The 16,955-nt window shown below is 39.3% G+C and overlaps 1 protein-coding gene across 1 annotated transcript in view; it reads left to right on the top strand.

Moving 5' to 3' along the window:
• The window catches only part of PEPD (peptidase D), a 141,359-nt gene that overhangs the window by 37,323 nt on the left and 87,081 nt on the right, over positions 1 to 16,955 (top strand). The window contains exons 8-9 of the mRNA XM_055726401.1: positions 2,918 to 2,993; positions 4,420 to 4,466. Of these exons, the coding sequence (XP_055582376.1) occupies positions 2,918 to 2,993; positions 4,420 to 4,466 (123 nt within the window). The remainder of the gene's footprint in view (positions 1 to 2,917; positions 2,994 to 4,419; positions 4,467 to 16,955) is intronic.

Here is a 16,955-nt window from a genome sequence, read left to right as displayed (position 1 = left end):
TGCTGAATGCGCATAGGGAAGGAGACATTTGTGTATCTTTGAGGAGAGCACTGCTTCAGGAGAATGGAGTAGAGTTATGCAAGTTTCAGCCTCATAACTGCCTTGGGTTCTGTATGCTCTCAATGACTTATAAATGGAAAACATCTTGTGCATGAAATCTGGTATCCAGCCACTTAAAATGGCCAAACTTAATTTCAGGACTGAAACGATGCTTGTTTGTATTAAAGCTTCTCTCAGATGACTGACGTGTGAAAAGACCACCTGCTCATATGGCCAAGTGCAAATAAAAGCTCAGAATAGGAAGAAGAAATGGGTTTTATACTGTTAAAATAAAGGAGAAAAAAAAGTTACAGGTCAACCCTGACAGTAGGAGACTTGTGCTTCTATTTTAACTTGATTGCATTGAGTGGCTTGCCTGTTAGTCTGAGAGCTGCATTACATGCTGAATCTGTACATTTTTGCAATTGCATTAGCCAGAGCCTGGAAATTACTTATTCCCATTAAAATATTAATGCATGTGTGCAGAGCGTGTAACTGGTACAAGAGCTGTTTTTAATAGAACATTGACGTTCACAATCATGACAAAGGTGGGACTTCCTTCCAAACTTTATCTTGGAACTGGGGGGAAAACATCATGAAAACTGTGGAGCACTTATCACCTGCGAGATTGCCCTACGTGCTAACAGTGCTTTAAACCTGGCTTGAGAATGTTGCCATCAAAGCACTGAGAAGGTGGTGAAATACTTGCCTTTCTGCTACCCAGTATGCTGGTGGGAATTCCATCAACAGTGCTACTGCAGGTAACACGGGAGCCCAGTGACTTTTTCTTTTCAGTATCTAGTGGAGGGTGAAGTTCATAGTGTTCCCTGCATGACTATGCATTCTTCCCTCTTCCCTACTAAAGGCTGGGTAATGGTTTTTGTTGGTCTCAATGACTAAACGTTTCTTGTAAAATGTTTCAGTGCTTGACCTTGTGTAAATGAAGGTGATGCATTGCATTAAAAAGTCTGTCTGAGGCTTAGCGTGAATTTGTCTATGCAAAAAGATACCTGAGAAGTTATGATCTAAAATAAATACCTTGACCCTGAAGCTTTATGACCTGGTCAAGGAAAATGGGTTCTAATACTGTTTACATTTGCTGTTGAACAGTTACTAACTTGTATTACTAAGCAGATCCCAATAAAGAGATTAGACAACTGAATTATGAAGCAACATAATTTTCAGGCACTTGTAGATCAGGGATATGTACTGTATATTGAAAGTAATATAAAGGCACATCAAACAAGTATTAAATTATCCTGCTAGTACATGCAGTCTTCCGAAGAACAGGATTAAAAAAAAAAAAGTCTGTAAGCCTTTGCTACCTCATTTTGACATGAATATATTTGAGTTACTGTTCTTTATGTCTTGCATGAAAGGCAGAAGCAGAAGTTTGTTTCCTCACCCACGTTGAGCAGATTGTTATCATCCCAGTGTAATTTTTTCACCTCTGTGCATTTTAAAACCTTCTACTTCTCATTCTCAGTGTGCATAATGATTATTTTGTGTTGTATTCCAGTTGACTAAGAATGTCAATCCATTCCCCTCTACTGTGTTTTTGTTGTAAGAGCATTTTGGTTGATGGCAGCATTTTGTTTACTCTTGCCAGAAAAGTTATATTTGAAGGGGGGTGGCTGTGCTGCATAGCGATGCAATCACTGTCTGTGGGAAATGCTCTTATCACACATCAGAGGCACTGATGGCTGAGAAACCTGTTTCTGGACTCATTGAAACAAACTACAGGAGCACAAATACAGTAAATAGTTTTCTACAGCAGTATGAGTAGGAGCATGTTATAATAAAAAAGGGGGTGTTTTGGTGGCAGTTTCAAAATATAAAACAGTTATGGTACTTGGTAACTGCTGCAAGCTCTGAAATGGAGCTGGAAAATAAAATTTAAATACTTTCAAGCAATTCTATAGATGTAGTTTTGGGTTTTATAAGCAGTATGTACTTCATGGCTGCCTTTGAGATAGGCATGAGAAATATTATGAAATCAGTAGGTGTAGCTGTGGAAAGAGTAGGTGATTTTTAATAGAAGGTATTGGAACTACCTCTGCTTCCCTATTCACGCTACACTAAATAGCTGCTTTTATTTGAAATACGTGGTAGAAAGTAGTGTAAGTAAGAGTTTAATGGTAATTTTTTTAGATGTGTTCAGAACAGAGCATCAGAGCTCATGAATAGACACAAATTCAGTATCTCATAAAGCATGAAGAACAGGACGTTTTTGGGAGGGGGTTGTTTGTTTTGTTTTTTTTCCTGCAGAGGCATGTGAAAGAGAATGGACATCATGGCTGTAATTACTGCTGCTGTGGTTTCTCAGTTTCATGTTTGGGGTTTTTTAAAACCAAACAAATATCTTTTCTTCACAGCCCCCTCCTCCCTGCCTTGTGAGGTATTGCACATAGGTGGGAGTTGCGATTGTGCTGAATAGAAATTCTGGAGCTCTGGGGATTTCATTATGTAAACTAGTTTCAAATTGTATTTAAAAAGTAGATCATGTGTGCTTGTAGAAATGTTCGGTTTGAAGTAGTGTTTGAGCCATGACAAATGCAGAAATACATTGCTTTTGTTCCTAATGTATTGTAGAATGAGTTGAAAAAATGTTGGTTGGACCACTTGTTTATTAGTATTAATATAATGCAGGCAGGTATTTGAAATGCTTGTGACTTCCCTTTATATGATTGTTTTGCTAATGCTGAATCAATGCCAACAAAACTTTACTGTCATGAATACTGTAATAGCTCTTTGCTCTTGAGGTGTACTTATCTAATTTTACCATAGGTGATGCATGTTATTTTCAGGCTCTTTTATTTCATGTTCTTAAGCTGTGAAGTTGCAACCTAATCTGATATCTGTTCTACTTTTCTTTAAGTCGTGTGATTAAGACAGACATGGAGTTGGAAGTTCTGCGCTACACCAATAAAATCTCCAGTGAAGCTCATAAAGAGGTAATGGAACCTTTACTGTTAATAATTTTTGCTCTTAGTGTAGCAGTGGTACTCGGAAAATGTTCCCAGCAACCCTGAATTGCTTAGTAATAAAATAATGGAAAGGCTGGATAGAAATGGGAGGATAATATCGCTCCTATTACAGCCCAGTAATATACCTTGCATTGTCCTTGAACTCACTGGTGCATTTGTGATGTGTGAGAAATGAAGTGTGGTTTTGGGTAAGAGCTGGAGCCTCAGCAGAAGGTGACCTGCCTGCAATCTTATTTGTCCTGTATGCACAAATACCTGTATAGTGATGGAGAAGAAAGAGACCAAGATATCACTCTTCTGGCTCATGTCAGCGTGTGCAGCTCTGAAGAGTTTAACTAGCAGGTTGCTCTCTCCAGATTCTTACAAACTGAAGGAGTATTTCCTTGCACAGTGTAGGGTAGTACGAGTATTCCTTAGGTTGCTCCTCAGAGATGGGTATGTCACCCAGTACAATGCTTCATGATGTTACTTGGTTGATATAGCAGTATGGTGAAGACAAATCCTGGCTCTCGGCAAGGCTGCTCAGGTTAGACCTAGCACTGTACCAGTGGAGTCGTGTTCCTCTACTGGTACTGATGACAAAATCAACTTGGGTGTCAATCCTGTGCTCCATATAGTGATGCAGAGATGCCATCAGTTCTGAGTGATGACCAGAGGGAGCTTAGGTAAAAGTAGCTGATGAGGTTACTGACTGAACTGTTGTCTTTGCTCCTGCTCATCAGATTTCTGAACTGTGAAGCGTAAAAATATTTTAAAGTGAATATTGTAAAATTGCAAAGTCTAGAGATAGTCATATACACATATTCTCCTTGGTCCTTCATCATCCTTGAATAATGTTATCACTTCTGAGAGAATTTCTTCTGTAGAGCAGCTGCCTAGAACTTTAAGCAAAGGAATAAAGCTGGTTCACATTCTTAGCAAATCTGCGAACAAATATCAGACTTACAGGTTGTAAAACAGTGTTAACTCTAGTAGTTTCCTGTTGATTCAGATTGCAAAGTATAAAAGAGAATCTCCTGCTGTAGTATATTCCAGTTCGCAGTTTTGTTTTGCTGGTGTTTCGTAAAAGTAAAACAAAGAGTCTTGCTGCCAAGTTCACCAGAGCTTTCAGAATTAAGCATTGGTATTTTGATGAGCTGGACTTCATTAGGATATCGTAGTTTGGCAATTAAACTTGCTTTATTGCTGGAAACTGCAGGCATTTATAAAGACTAAAATGAGTTTGATTTCTAATGTAGTTTTAAAATGCATCTATGGATGTAAATTTAAATGAAGTACAGATGATATTTTTGTAATATAGGTTCCTCTGGAGATACTCAGTCATAAGGCATAAATTTATAAATATGAGATTCCCTCCTGCTATGAATGTCCCATGTTAATATGTATCTTACAGGTAATGAAGGCAGTAAAAGCAGGTATGAAAGAATACGAGATGGAGAGGTAAGAGTTCTTTCAATAATTGTAATAAAAAATAGAAAGTCTCTGTGTAGTGGGGGTAGAAGCAATAGTTGAGGCAAAGCAGTGGTATTGATTCAGTTGAGACTGAGAGCTCACTGCTGTTTGAAGGCTGTTGTAAGCATTATTTTATTATTTTGAGGTGGTACTTCATCAGTTTCAAACCTGTGTTAGATGATGGTTGATTATTTTTTGGTGATGGTTTAGTATAGCATAATTCTGTTCCTGGAGTTTTAGTAATTTAACAGAAGCTTTACAAAGTAGCTGCTTTTAGTGTTTGAAGCCATTCAATAGAACGATGTTTATGGGTAAACATTGCCCTTATACTTAGAAAACCGCATGTGTGAATGTTTAAGAACCGTATAAAAGGCTGTGTTCAATTACATTTTGCTGGCAATTACAAGTCAGCATTACCTGTACTCGGCCTGTATATGGAGCTCATCTCACAAATATAATAGATGTTACTACAGTAGTTAAGAAGTCAGGAAGAATACAGCATATATCTCTTACGTTGAGGAAAAATACTGTTCAGCCATATAAAGGAAGGATTAGCTGCTCCTAACTGATACTGCAGTGATGTGTCTAGATACAAGGAAAACATTGCTGCCTCTTTTAAATCAATATTTACATTAGATCATCAAGCAGCTTATCTTACAAAGCATGGTTTTGATCACCAAGTCCATTTATTTTTAGCTCACATACAGTATTTTCAATTTTCAAAATATTTGCATAAGGAAGAAATAGAAAATAGCAGTCATATCTCAGTTACTCTTGTTTCCTGACAGTAATTTCTCAAACATTAGTAAGCAGGCTAATTTGGTGCCCAGTGAAGGGAAAATAAAGTGACCTCAGTATTTGTCATCAGGATTTCAAGGGGGCTCCAGAAACAAATAATGGCCTTAGAACATATGCAATATGGGAAGACTAATGTTACATTTAAGCAGTTTAGATTTCTACAGTTGCTATAGACTCATGCCTATAATTTGATGATGCTTCAGATTGCAGCTATTGTGCTTCAAATTACATATGCCACTAGGTAACGGGGGGGGGGGGGGGGGCAACGGGACGACGACGTGTACATTCCCCCCATTAACTTTATTAATGAACCTTGTGTTTGTGTTTATTTTACTCATTGCTCATGCTGTACATGCTGATAGTGAAATTTTGGCTCAAAGTCAATAGTAATCAAAAATTTCCGTAGAGCAGAGTTTGTTCTCAAGTGCTTTTAAATGTCACGACCCTGGCGGTTTGGTTTAAATGTCATGCAACAAATGCATACATATGCACTCTTCTGTAAAATCTGTGAGGTATATTGCATTTTCGCTCTAAAACTTTCATTCTTCTCTAGCTAGCTTCTTCCATACACATCAACATTTTTAAAAGTTTTTGTGGTGTTCAGTTGAAAAAATAAATAAATTAGGCAATTTACTATTAAACCTATTTAAAATTGCCTTCTGTTCTTCCATATGTCTTGGTAGATTATACTTCTTGAAAGAGTTTGAGGTTATTTCACTAATGAAAGAGGTCTTGGCAGACTACCTCTGTAGTGTCTGCCTTGGAGACTGTAATTAAAGCTTCTGTTTCTGTTGCTGGTAGAATGCATCCCTGCCCTGGTTTCTGTTCCCTTATTGCTTAAGGGGAAAGGGTCTCAAAAATGTAAACCTGTCATTTCCATACCTTCTTGGCAAGAAATACATAGTTGAAATGTTTATAAATGAAGTTAGGAAACAGTCTAGGAAGTCTCTACTCTGTATGCAGATAAAACCATTAACGTAGTCTAAGGAGGGAACTTTCAAAGATCTAAAAATAGGTAACATCCCAAAATAGACAATTTTAAAAACTCTTCTATTCCAATGAAATATTTCTTTTATTATTTTTTCCTGGTCAACATGCTAGATAGCTTGCATTAGGCAGCTTTGGTACCTGTGAAATCTAAGGATGCAGAGAACCAAAATTCTTAGTCTGTATAGAATTATCAAAAGTATTCACATTTGTATTTAAGAGATCAATTAGAAGTTAATGAAGTTTTTAATTTTCTGATGTTTCTAGAGCTTCCACTTCCTTTGTGAAAGCTTTCTGAATTTGTGACCCTCTTCCCCAGGTGCTTTTGCAGTTCCTATTGATGGCTATGAAATTGTGAATTTTTGAAATTAATATAAATATCTCTTGAAATGTGGCCAATAAGCCCCTTTTATATTGCTTCATTCTTTGACATTGTGGCGTATAATATATGTGGGTTTGGGTACAAAGGTGGTCCGACCCTGTCTTCTGGGAAGAATAGTGTCAGAGATCCCAAAAGCAATTAAAATTTTCCATTACTACATGTAGGACCTAAGTGTTGCCTTTTCTTTGTTCGTTCGGTTAAGCAGTCTTCCTACAAAAAAATGAGTCATTTCACTTCTACTGTATCATACAGCAAAATCATGGTAAAATATTCAAGGACATATATCTAAGAGACAACAAAATATAAAGCTAGTTATATTTATAGTATTGGAATTATTCTCTGAGAAGTAATTTGAAAGAAATTAAGTTATGGAGAACTCTCTAGATAAGGTAGTATCTTTTCTTTTGGGGGTTGAAAAGCTAGCTTCAGAAATGTGCTGGAAGTATTCTTTATGATTAAGGTCTACTGGTAAATGAATTTGAAACAGTAATGCATTAATGCTGAGATATATAAAAATCGAATGCATTTAACTGCAAGTCCAGTCAGCGCTGACTTCTTTTTTTGGTTTGATGTTATTTAACTTCAATATGTGGTCGGTTGACTTTAAGGAGACAGCCAAGGCAATTATCTACAAACAGTAATTCACAGCATGTGTAATTGCATATAAAGTTATTTTGGTAGGTCAGATTCTGAATTTTCTCTGAAGCAGTTTGTTTAGTATTTGTGCCTATCTCATGTTTAATTAATCTTCTTTTAATTAAAGGCTTTTAATTATGAAACTGCTCTGTAGCAAATATATTGTTAAAATACAGAAAAATGATAAAAAAATCACTGCAGCTGGAGAAGTATGTTTAAGAAAACCTGATTTCAGCTAAGTTGGTTTAAGTGTGTATATATAAAAAAAATATTTTGAGTCTATTTAGACTCAAATATAGATGTATATACATGCATATACACTGAAAGTACTAATTAGGACCTACAGTCATCTATTTCAGGATGCTCAAGGCACTGGAGATACCTTCACTAGAGCATTGTTTATCAGTTTCTAGAGTATTGCCTAGTACATACCAAAGTTGTGAGTCTTTCGTGCATTTTCTCATTTGTTCCCTTTTTTATGAAGAGAGCAATTTTAAGGTCAGGGTGGCTACTTGTAATTGTTGATTTGATTGGGGAATGAAGTGGAAGTGCATACTACAGCAACAGAGGAGTAACATTCTACATAGAGTATTGGATGTGTAGCTATTGTGTGCATTGCATGTTTTTGTGGGGTTTTATCCTGTTCTTAATAGCAGTGAAGGCCCTATGATAGGAGCGCATGCACAGTCCAGAGTTCATTAAATGATAATGTTGTTGTCATTGTCTTGATGAGGCTGGGCAGCAGTAAGCCAGTCCTAAATGCTCATTCCCTTGTCCCTAGATTATTTGACTATCTCTGAGCCCTCTGCAGCTGCTGAACACAGGAGCATCTTAGTGTTACTGTGCAAATAACTATGATTCCAGTACCTAGGATCCAAAAACTTGGATCCTGGCCCCATAGAGTGGGCTCTTTTGAAACAAGGAAGCAGTTAAGTAGTGTAAAGGGCAGGTAGGGTGATGTGTGGTGTCAGAGGTGGGTAGCAGTACTTTGCATGTTGTTTCAATCAGTAAAAGCAGCAAAGAAGAATCTGACCGTATCTGCTCAGTGGGTGCACAATCGCATAGCTCTTGGCACTGCTTAGGCACTCCTGGGTTTTCTGATCAGCTTGCTAGGGGAAACCACTTCATCTCTGCCTGTCTGCTTTCCTCTCTGTAAGGTTTGCCTGCATCTCCTTCTTGTGACTTTTAAATGTTTCAGTGCAAAGGCTGGTATAAGTGATGGAGGGCAATGTAAGTTCCATGTGATCTCTCATTAGCGGGTTACCACCGGTCAGCTGGAGATGTTCCTGGGTGTGACACTGGCTCTCCAGCTGCGGTTATAGGAGGGGAAGTTGGAGTTGGGAGTTTATTTAGAGTATGTGCCAACCAGATCAGGAACTTGTTGCACAGCTGTACAGATGCCCCCTCTGTATGTAGTGCAGTGTATCTTTTAGGTCAGTACAACCATACAAATAATTGTGGGGATTTTGTAGTTAAAATTCTGCTGTAACAACAACAATTTAAAGAATAAAATGGCAAGAAGGCAGTTGCAGAGGTTTTCCCTTCTTGGTTTACAATGCTTGCAGGCTATTTTTACACCTTGCCTCTCTTACTAGCTGAGGCTGATAGGAGTTCTTTATCCCTATTCTTTTTAGTGCTGTCGCTGAGTCCAAAGCAGAGCTTAAGAGTTTGAGTTGAGTTGCTGTCATACCTGTCAATGTTAAATTTCACTATCTGTGGAAGTCTGAGAGTGCTCTCATGGATTATGGCTCTCATCTTTCATTTATCTCTTTCCTCTGCTCCAGTGGAACAAACTGAAAATAAAACATCCATGTTATTTCACTAGAAAAGAGAAAATAGCCAGAATAATTTTATTTTCATTTGGGTCTTTCCTTTTAGTGAAATGCTGATTATTTTAGCTAATCAGGATTTGCCACTTCCCATCTCGTGATAGATTTTGCTCTTTGAATGTTCTTGAGAAAGTTGCTGACTATTGCAGCTATTTGCTTAAAAATCTTTAAAAATATTGCTATTTTTTTATGATCCAGTTTTTGTATTTAGAATTTCAGCTTGAGCATAGCCTCTGTAAGTAAGTGTGTGTGGATACTAAACAAGCTGCAATGCCCGTTGCAGCTGACAAAAATACACTGGTGAACTCTTCACCGTTGCTTTTTGACATGGAATGGTGTTGAATTGTGCCATGACCCTCACTGGTATTTGTGTACAGTATTTATTTTTATTAAACACAAGACCAGCACTCCATTAATCTCAAGCAGCATGTCAATCTGCTCAGTTACTGAAATGTGATTTTCTTTTCCTTTGATTTTTTTTTTAATCAGTTGTTAGCATTGCGTAGCCTGAAAATGGCTTGACCGCCTTGTTTCCCAAAGTTGCCTCACAATTAGAGGTGATAGGTTTTTAAATGTAGGTCACTGCTGTTAAAAGGCTGGATTTAAAACTTTAAAATACATGAAAAACATCTGAAAGTGAGGAGGAAGGTAGGCTTTCTCCACAAAATAAATAAATAAATCCACTTGTTTTTCTTTTGTTTCTGCACACCTGTGTGGTAGGAGTGGTGTACGTGTCTGCCTGCTGTGTGGGCGATGTTTTGGTACTAAAACAATCCTGTACCCAGTATTAATTATTTGCTTTATATCTAGTTCCAGTAGAATGGTCAAAGGAAGAAATGAATCGGCAATTTGTTTTTAGCACAATGTCTGCACTGCACAGCAGCCCAGGAGCTTCTGTTCAATAGGGATCGTATTGGGGCTGGTGGGGAAGCTGGTGGGGCTTTGTGAGTGGTTTTGTACCGGTGCCGGTGGAGCAGCTGGTGGCAGACAGCAGCTTGGGGTCACCCAGAACTTCCTAAAAACAGTGGTACAAAATGACCTATAGCAATCCAGGGTCAGGTAGGCAGCTTAGCGCGGTTCTGACAGCATGTTGGGTAGCTGCTAATTGTTTAGGCTGAGCAGCTCTCAGGTGTCCAGTGCCCAGAGGGAAGTCAGATGTAATGTCTGTGCTGGGAAGAGCAACTGGATTCAGAGAGACGCTTCCTGCAGCCTAGGTACAGCTGGTCCTTTGATGTTTTAAATTAGGTTGTCTCTGCTGATTTCCAAACCCAGCTGAATTAAGGTTGTAAATAGTCTTAAAATAAACCTGAATTTAAAAATTGGTTTATAAAACCCCTGAGCATTATTCCTCTTTTGTGACACAGAGGCATAAATGTATATGTACACGACTCGGCTCAGCAGAAGTGGGGGTGAGGATTACCTCCTGAACATGGACACCTCCTGTTTCAGCAGCTCATCTGCTCTAGAAGTGCTTCTCTGTGGTAAATCCACTTCGAGAGGTTCCAGCTGCCCCAGCCCTAGCACACAAGTACCTGTTTCCAGTCACCCTGCTCTCCCCAGCTGAGAGGAGAAATGCTGGGGGGCAGAAACCTGCTGGAGAGGGGAGCGTGGGGGCACTGGAACCTCTGAGACCAAATTTGCGTGAACTGCTGGTCTTTTTGGTCATTGCGGTTGGTGGTGGACTCCATTAACTGCTGGGAGGGAGCAGAGCCATCCCAGTAAACTTTCAGCATTTTCTCTTTGCTGGAGGTCCTGTGGCAAGCTCGTATGTTCTCTTTTTCAGTAGAGGACAGCTTGGTTCGCCTCCTGGATGTCACTTTAATTAGCTCATTGTGTAGAAGAGTGCTGTTTAATTGCACAGGTCTCTTTTGTGACTTGTGATTGAAGTTCCACATAATTGGGTTTTATCTTCTACAAAAAATTGTGGAATCCACTGTGTGAGAGCTTTAAAATAGAACCCGCTGTCAGCCCACAGATACCGGTTACCATGCTTGCACTAGAAAATAGTTCCCTTGAGAGAGCTGTGAAAGTGTGTGTGCAACGTGCATGCATACAGAACTTGGCTTGCTTGTATAGCAGATATAACCCAACTCTAAGTGCAGTGTCGTTGTATGTCCTTACAGGGTTGTTAATATAGTTAGTAGTGTGATAATTCATAATAATTACCCTCTTAGGAAATCAAAAGGTAGTTGCAATTTTTATTTAAATTTTGAATCTGAAAATTACAAGCAGTATTAATTTCTATGGGTGTAGTCACTATTATTTATATTAAGGAAAGAGCAAGCTTTCTTCTCAAATTAGCAATGATCTCGGTTTTTACTGAATCTAGTGTGGCATTGAGATAGTGAACTAATTAGCATTACTAATGACAAGCTAAGATTGGAGATATATGAAATGGAACTCAAAAGCAGGCTGAACTGATCATTATTTGCTGTGAATTTTGTTCATGCTTGTTCAGACAAAATAAAGATTCTACCATATGTGAGACTTTGTCTGCATTGTGAGCTTTAGCTTAATAATTTTTGCTAATTATTGTCAAAGCAGAGAGATCAGAATTTTGTGTTTGTTGGCCCTCATCTTTTGATAACCAGAATTGCTATGTGATCATGCTCAGAGACTAGAAGCCCAACTTGGAGGAAATGGGTAGAATACCAAGAATGTCCATTAATAACATTGTGTCACCCACTGACCTTCTGAAAATCAAAACCATTTCACACAGATGAAAAGAAAATGAGCAGATTCACTTCCTTGCTGCTGGCATGCCCTCTGCAAAACTCTTCCAGATTGCTTCTTAGAGCAACCTCATCACCATAGCGTGCAAGTGCCGCCTTCCAGCTTATTAAGCAGCGTTTCTAACTTCTATCCTGATGGTTCTTTTTTTGTATGTTTGGTTTTTGTTTGGTTTTCTGTTGTTGCACCATCCTTCTAGAGGAAGAACTTTACAGAACTGTGTACTGTTTTGACAGATGGTAGTTTTTTTAGCATACCCGTTATCAGCAGTATTGAAAAAAACCAAGGTCAGGATTATAATTACAGGATGATATGTGATAGTCATTTTTAGTTTGGTTCTGTGTGCAGATGAGCTTGGTCTGATTTGCAGAATGTTGTGTTGCTCTCAAGTGTTGTACTTTTTTTGACCCGGGTCTTGGTTATGGGGTGTTAAGTCTTCTTCAGAGTTGGAAGGCCTAGGTCACTTGATGCTTGTTAAGGTCTGAGATTACAAACACTAATTTTAAAAAATCTATGTATGGGAAGTCAATGAAGGCAGCAAAGGGAAAAGCTGCGGGTGGTTGCCTGTAGTGAGAGATGCAAGAGTACTGGAGTTTGCTTAGCGCTGAAGTCTTCATGCCTAGCTGCTGCCTTTCTGCTGTCCTAGCAGCACTGAAGACGGCATGTGTAACTAAGGTTGAGTCATACAGCAGGGCAGAATAAAGTTGAATTGCCAGGCAGAAGTGATGGAAAATGAACTCTTAAGGGAAAGATAGAATTGGGGAGGAACCTGAATGGTATTAGACAGTATAGGTGATGTTTCTGCTAAAAGCAAATTGAGCCTTGAGGCGGTCTTGGGAAGTGAGGGATACGAAGAGCTTTGCTGACAGCTGACTTTGTGTCTTCTGATTCATCTACTGAAAACTGTATATTTAAAAGAACCAATGAGCTAAGTAATATTTGAAGACTCCACAAGTTAATCCGTTAGTGTAAGGTACAGTTACCATCACTTCTCATTTGGTACAATCCTCCTGTAAAATGTCGTCTCTTTCAGGAATATTAGACTGGATTTCTGCTTGCTCTTATTTCAGAATGAACCTGCTATGTCCTCTTGGTCAGCACCAAATGGCAGAGGTGGGCAGGCGTTCTTAAGTCTGGTTAGCAGGTGATTTGTGTAAATTGTGTGAAGTTGTTTGAGTGCAAAGTATCCATGTAAGTTGTAATTGTTAGGGTTGTGTGAAGTTTAGGTTGTTAGATGTGATTCATTAGTAGCCTTTTGCCTGTCTAATCTCTAGATTTGCTCTGTAATGGAAGGTTTGACACTGGGTGTAATGCATTAGATAGGGTCAGCTCTCCAGGATGATATTTTTTTTTTTATTTATTATTGTCTGTTTGAAGGAGGAGAACAACAACATGTCTGTGACTAATGTGGTGTTTGGGTTGGAAATGGCAACAGCATTCAGGAGTTGGCTTCCCAATCCTGTAAAATTTGGGGAGACTTCAGAGATACTGGTGTTGAGGAGTCACCTGGTTTTCATCAGAAATTCTGTGTTCGTGACAAGGAAGTTGGTCTTGTGTGACAATAAGCCATTTAACTGAGGAAGGTCTGGCCAACTCTGGTTCTGTTGTTGTTGTTGCAGATCAAAGAGTCTTTTGTCCATCAGACCTTCCTAGGGGATCTAGAATTTGTCAGGGGAACTTGTTGGTTATTTGGGACTGGTGAGGCAAGGAGGTCTCTGTTACTTTAAAGGGTTCCTGAATGGGTGTTGTAACTTCTTTCTGGTGGTTTTCTGTATTGCTTTGTGTTTCATTTATTGGTTCTAGCACTCAAGATCAGTAGTAGTGATTTTACCACCTGTGATAGGCCCTTGGTGCTAGATTAAGCAGATTGCTGAACTGGTGCTCCCAGGGTCCCAGTGCAGTTTAGAATAAGCATCGAGAATTAATCTGTTCTTACACTTCAGCTCATCGGTCTGCATTAACCTCTGATTTCCACTGGTGGTGTGTGGTCTTCTCTTCAGCCAGCTCAGGTGCTGGATAACAGCCTGAGCTCTGGGGCCGTGCTTGCAGGGGTGGTGTGTGGCTTGAGGCCGGTGAATGGATCAGCAGGACACTGTGAATAGGGTGCAGCTTGGTTGTGGATGTGCTTGGGGACGTGCAGATTTTGTGACCTGCCTACAGAGCACCTGTGTGGTCATTTGTTTGGCCCCTGCATTAAGAAAGGAGGGTTGCAATGTTCCCAGGAACTGGAGGTGTCATGTGCCTGTGTCTTCCTGAACCAGATGGAGTTCTGCTTCCTCAGCTTCCCTTCCCAGAAAAATACTGACTTCTGCAGCTGACTAAATCTGGTTCAGACATTGTCATCATAAATTGAGTGTCGTAATCTTTTATTAGCCTTAAGGTAGTAGCTTTACATACCCCATATGACAAATTGCTGCATTGTTCTCTAAGAATAGTTAAAGTATTCAAAAAAGTATTGATGGCAAATTAAGCTCTGTATTGGGACTTCCAACCTCCTTCTAACCTAAGCCCTTATTGCGCTTCTGCTTACTCTGTGGTGTTGAACAGAAGTTCAAACTTCAAATACTCAATTTGAAACTGAAAGGAAGATTATGAAATGTTGGTGATTATGTTGGCATTCTGTGTCACTGAATAGCACTTTTGTGTTACATGCTATGTGGGTGGCTGTGTATTTGCTAAGAAGCATAACTGAAGATGAAAGTTTAATTATTTCTTCAAGGCAAATCCTTTCTCCCATGGACTTAAACTTGCATAAGAAAAATGAAAATTCATAAGGAGTGTAAAAATTGGCTAAAATTAAAAACCATTTATTTTTACCCTATTTATTCTTCTGAATAATAAAATTTCCCCATGGGTTTTTGGAACATATGTGCAATAATTACACTGAAGAAGTGGTGCTTTTGTATCAGCTTCTAGAGCTAGGGCAAACATTGTGATTATGCTGCAAGCTTAAGTCTAGGTTTTATAGAAGATCTCATTCAAGGCTCTGTTGCCATCAAGTGCAAAAAACTGTGACCCACGGATTGGTCCCTGTGGGAGCAATTATACTTTGCAGAGATTTTTTTTCCAGCACTGAATATTATAAATGTCAGATAAAAGTTTAACCCTCAGTACCTCTAAAAGGATGTTTCCATACCTGCTGGCAAGAATATAAATTTTTAGCTTGTATTTGTAAGCATTTTATTGTTTAAGCCAGGATTTTTTAGAAAACTTGTCTTAATAAACAACTCAAAGGTAACAATGCTGTCTTAGTTATAGACTGCATGCCTTGGTGAAGATGAAGCAGGGGCTGAAGCTGCCTGATGCTGCTTAATGCAGTGCTGTGCCCAAGCCTCTGGTGATGGGAAAATTGGGTGCAATGTGAATTGATGATTAAAACTTGTGTACTGTTTGCAGAAGGGAGAGGATGTGGAGTGAGTGCGAGGTTGCTTAGGAACATGGCTTAGCATCCGATATTCAGTATGCATGAGTGAAATGTTTTGGTGAACAAGAGCAGTATGTTCATCTTCCAGCCATTGGTCTGTGGAAAGCAGTGGGTAGCAGGAGCTGACGCTTGCCTTCAGGGGAATCTGCTTCCTTTTGAAGAGATGCAGTGTGTGCACTTTCACTTCCTTAATTCTGGTGTTTAAGTCTTACCAAGCAAAGCATGTGCATTGTTCCTAGCAGAAATTAAAATAATATTTTTCTATTACTTAAAATAGCAAATCCAAGCCCAGCAGATTTTCTGCCCCCATCCCTCTCTGTTTTCTCACATACCTTCTTTGCTTCCAAGTACATTTTTGTCATTATCTGTGATAAAACTGATGAAATGGATAGAAATTGCATCATGTCTTCAAAGGCTTTTTCAAAGTGAAAGTAGTTGTGGGATGCTATGAGGGATGTTATGCTACCTGTCTGTGAAGTTCAAGTCTGAGATGAGCAGAAGCACCTTTCACTCGCCATATACTGCATATACCATAATACTGAGGCATAAAGATAAATCGGTCCCAAATATACCAACCCTAGGACAGCAAGGGTCACCTTCATTTGTACTTTTTTTTTTTTCCCCTCAGTGATGTGTATTTATCCATTGTTTGGTATTTTTTAAAATTTAAGATGTTGATGATGCTGAAAACAGTCTCAGGCAACAGCAAGCAGAGGGCTTTTTCTCTTTTTGAGAAATGAAGAGAGGACCTTGCAAGTAAAAATGAGTAAGTTTTTTCTGTTGGGCCTCATGCTAAGGGATGTAGATTCGTTTGTGTGGGCAGATACAAGTGATATCTTTTAGATATTATGTAGAACTTAAGAGTAAAATTTTTTTGCAGGAAAGTTATGTTAGGTTTTGGTTCGGTTGTACTTAGTGTGGGTAATTGCATGAAGCAGTAATTTCAGCAGATTTTGTGAGGCTTTTGAGCAGTTCAAAACTTTATTCCAGAATATTGTGACAAACATTGCAAAGCTTATTCCAAAATACTATGGCGAAATGCACTGCCCTGAGATTATATACCATGTTGTGGAGCACAGGTGAGAGGGCCACATCCTATGTGGAGCTTTGTTAACCTCCTGCATGATACCCCACTTGCTATACACAAAACATACTGCTTCTCTGCAGGCATCCTGGCTGTACCTTCATCTGCGGGGACGGTCCCTGTGTGCTCATTTTAGCTACGTTACTTTGCTGTTTCCCAGATGTATTCGTTCCTTCAAGGTTCAGTCTATACATTTTATCTTGCTCCACTTTCCCCTCCTGTTTGGTGAGGTGACACAGAGAGGAAGGGTAGGGTTGTGGCTTTTGCCACTGCTTTGGTTCTTTAACCAAAGGTTGGAAAAATCAATGGGTATAAGCATGTGAAGGTCAAGACTATTCAGATATTTCATTTTTGAATGTGTGTGGCAAAGGTTCCTGTGCTAGGTTGCTTGGCCATGGTCAGTGGGGTGATTGGGGAGCGTGTACCGTGCTGATGGGCTCAGTTCAAGTACGGGGTCCTGCTCCTCCATGCCAGCCAGTGCTCTGCACCAGTTTCACCTTGACAGTCCACTGGTGACCTTGCACTGATCCTCAAGACCTGAACGGGGTGTGGGGCTCCAGGCTTCCAATTACAGCTACAGTCATGGCAAATCACGGCTTGTCACCAT

Source organism: Falco cherrug, chromosome 14, assembly GCF_023634085.1.
Source record: "Falco cherrug isolate bFalChe1 chromosome 14, bFalChe1.pri, whole genome shotgun sequence".
NCBI classification, from domain to species: domain Eukaryota; kingdom Metazoa; phylum Chordata; class Aves; order Falconiformes; family Falconidae; genus Falco; species Falco cherrug.
The sequence above is the reverse complement of the archived record's forward strand: the minus strand, read 5'-3'. Positions and strand labels throughout refer to the sequence as shown.